This window comes from Diabrotica undecimpunctata, chromosome 11, assembly GCF_040954645.1.
Source record: "Diabrotica undecimpunctata isolate CICGRU chromosome 11, icDiaUnde3, whole genome shotgun sequence".
Lineage (NCBI taxonomy): Eukaryota > Metazoa > Arthropoda > Insecta > Coleoptera > Chrysomelidae > Diabrotica > Diabrotica undecimpunctata.
In genome coordinates, this window is record NC_092813.1 from 30,783,321 (window position 1) to 30,786,666 (window position 3,346).

At 32.2% G+C, this 3,346-nt stretch overlaps 1 protein-coding gene across 1 annotated transcript; it reads left to right on the forward strand.

Annotated features, from left to right (window-relative positions):
* The first annotated feature begins 233 nt into the window (after positions 1-233).
* On the forward strand, positions 234-1,332 carry LOC140452844 (uncharacterized). Its single transcript, XM_072547176.1, has 3 exons — positions 234-835; positions 937-1,116; positions 1,172-1,332. Exons 1-3 carry the CDS (start codon positions 508-510, stop codon positions 1,330-1,332), a joined length of 669 nt encoding a protein of 222 aa, XP_072403277.1. The 5' UTR covers positions 234-507.
* The last annotated feature ends 2,014 nt before the right edge of the window (positions 1,333-3,346 follow it).

Below are 3,346 nucleotides of genomic sequence, written 5' to 3' on the forward strand. Positions count from 1 at the left end.
ATATTACTGCTTCTTTTATACATGTTTGACATTAGAATAAATATAAAATCTTAATGCAAAATATAGTACATGTTTTTATAATAGTTGTGAATGTCGGTTACATTGCAAAGCTACGTTTATTTCACGTAAAAATCACGAAAGCGAAATAACTTCCTTCAGTTAAATTTTGAGGAATATTTTGGAAAACAAAACTTTAGAACCGTGTTGGTTAGATACGTATTGCTTGAATTTTCCTCACTGTGTTTTATGGACGTCGAAAAATTAGGTGTATTTCACGTAAAAGTAACGTAAATAATACCAATATTAACAAAAAGTTTTTGATCTCGCTTTTAAAAACATTTAGCCTACCTATTTCAATCCTACTACTACTTAGAAGCTATTTTTTTTATTTAAAAATATGACAGGACCTAATATAATTTATGTTGAGCCTTTGTTGAGTCTAATTTTCAAATCGCGCGCGGTGATGACGTACTTCCAAGCCTTCCCTCCTAGTCCTAACGAAGAAGAATGATTATAACAGAGACAACAGATGACTTGTCTCTGATTATAACCTCTAAAATCAGCTTTTCTCAAAACGTGAAACGAAATTTTCCCTCGTTTTATTTTAGGCTTATATATGTACATAGTTATATGTCTTTCGTATTAATAGAGTTTGATGAGAAAGAGGGAGGTTCTGTTGCTGTGGTGCACCAGAACTGGCTCACTCCAAGAAAAAAGGAAGTATATTGGCCTCCTTATAAAACTCAAGCGCTTTACGATAAAGCAGTAAAGAAAGGGGATAGTTGCACAGAAGATTGGCAGTTATTTACGGTGAAACGTATTTTTAGATACTATGGTATGTATACAAGTATAATTATTTTGAAAAAAAAAATAAAAACCTTGTTTCAAATTAATTTATCTGTTGGGATCTGCTAATTTTTATAAAATATTCTGAAGATAGCTTTGAAGAAGCTCAGGTCAAGGCAAAAGTAGCTGAAGTTACATCAGATCTACAGTCAGAAGTCGATGAGGTAAATTCAGAGAAGAAAAGACAGAGAATCAAACCACGCCGGTTCATTTATAGTGACACTGAATCTGAAGAGGATTCATTACCACGACCACCGAAAATTTGTAAAGGTAAATAGTTACATATTGTTTATGGTTATAAGTTATAAAGGCTTTATGTTTTCAGCTGTTCAGGATACCTCTTCACACACCCCAAGAAGCTCCACAAGTTCGTGTATTAGTTATGGTACATTGTGTAATACAGGAACGTCTTGTGATACCCCAGTCACTTCAGTAAATGTTGAAAGAAACCTTGAAAGTAATGCAGAGTCTCAAAGTAGTAAGTAGATGTTAATAAGGTACTATTTGCAGTATATAACCTTGTATTTTCTGAAGTGTTTATGGAACTTTAGTCCACTTCGGTAGTTCTGGGTTAATTGTTGAAGATGGCCATTTATTGATTGCTCAATATATCTATCTTTTTACAGGTTTTCAGACTAAGCTGGTGTCACATTTAGCGCTGATAATTGAACAAAATAAGGAAATCTTGTCTCTTTTGAAAAATAGACCACTGATTGAACAGTCTTCCGTTTTAAAGCCCAATGTTCCTGTAATTTTACCAATTTACACTTTTGAAGACTTACAAATTTTGGAAAATTTTCTATCTGAAAATGAAGCCAATTGTATATCCTTGGTAAAACTTTTATAATGTCAACTGTTATATTTATTAAACTATTTTATTTTTAGAGCAAGTATCTGGGCACAATAGATAAAAATAGTGTAGTATCTGCTACCAATTCAGCATTAAGATGTTGTTTGGCTTATAAAGTAGCTAAAAATATGAGCTTTTTGGGATCAAGGAATAATAAAAAGGCCTTTAACAACAATATACTTAAAAAAGTGATCGTTGGTAAGGGTGACTAAATAAATGTATGTGATTACATATATTTCATGTAATAATTTTTACAGATTCTGTAAAACTAGCCATACCAGGTTCAACTACCAGAAGTATAGAAGACTGTATGAAAACTTGGTTAAAACGGGCTCCTAAGCACTACAAGTTCAAACAGATCAAATTGAATAGAACTGATGATGCCATATAAAGCTGTTGTAGGCAAAAGACAATTTTATAGGAGACTAAAGAAACGTAGGGAAATAATTTGTAAGGACTTAAATAGTGAAAAACTGCTAACTAAGATAAACTATGAAAATGCTAATGTAAAAAATGATACTGATAATTTAAATACAGATGTAAGTGTTGGCTGTGAAACCAGTCATAATTCTTTAGGCACTCCTAATATTTTAAATTCAAATGATTGTTTGCTAAATGAAACTCTTCAATTAAATACTCTAGTTCCATATAAACATGACACGACTGTATTTGAATTTGTACCAGAAAATTCCCAATATTCTAATAAATTAGGAATATGCCAGGAATTAAGAAATTGGGTAATAAGGTCAGGCAGTCTACCACATAATAGTGTTACATACTTACTGCATGTTTTGTCAAAGTATCATCCTGAACTACCTCTAGATTGTCGAACCTTACTCAAAACTCCAACCAAAACTTTAATGCGCCCTTTGAATAAAGGAAACTATTGTCACCTAGGAATTTCTACAGCATTAGAAAATTTTTTGTTACGCAATCCAAAATTTACTGAATCTGTAATTGAAATAGCTTTTAATATCGATGGATTACCTCTATATAAAAGTTGCAATAGTCAGCTATGGCCAATTTTAGGCCAAATAAAAAATTTTAATAGTAAACCTTTTTCTATTGGAATATTTTATGGATCTTCTAAACCGCAGCCTTTGAATCTTTTTCTTGATGATTTTATATCTGAATTAAAACATTTAATTGATAATACATTTTGCTTTAAAGGCAAATTGTATGAAATTAAAGTGTTTGCATTTATTTGCGATGCACCAGCACGTTCATTTCTAAAATGTATTAAGTCCCATAATGGATATTCTTCTTGTGAAAAATGCATCGAAGTAGGAGACTATATTGACGGTCGAATAGTTCTCAAGTCTGTTACAAGTCAAAAACGTACTGATGATAGTTTTTTGCGACAGACAGATGATGATCATCATACAGGTATTTCACCTTTGGTGAAACTTTCAATTGGATTGGTATCCATGTTTCCTATTGACTATATGCATACAGTGTGCTTAGGTGTAGTCAGAAAGCTGTTGCATACTTGGACAAGTGGGCCACTAAAGGTTAGGTTGTGTAGTTCTAAAGTTCAAAAAATATCTGAGACTTTAGAACATTTTTGTAAGTCCATTCCTATCGAATTTAATAGGAAATCCCGGTCACTTTCAGAACTGGCACGATGGAAAGCTACTGAATTTAGAACGT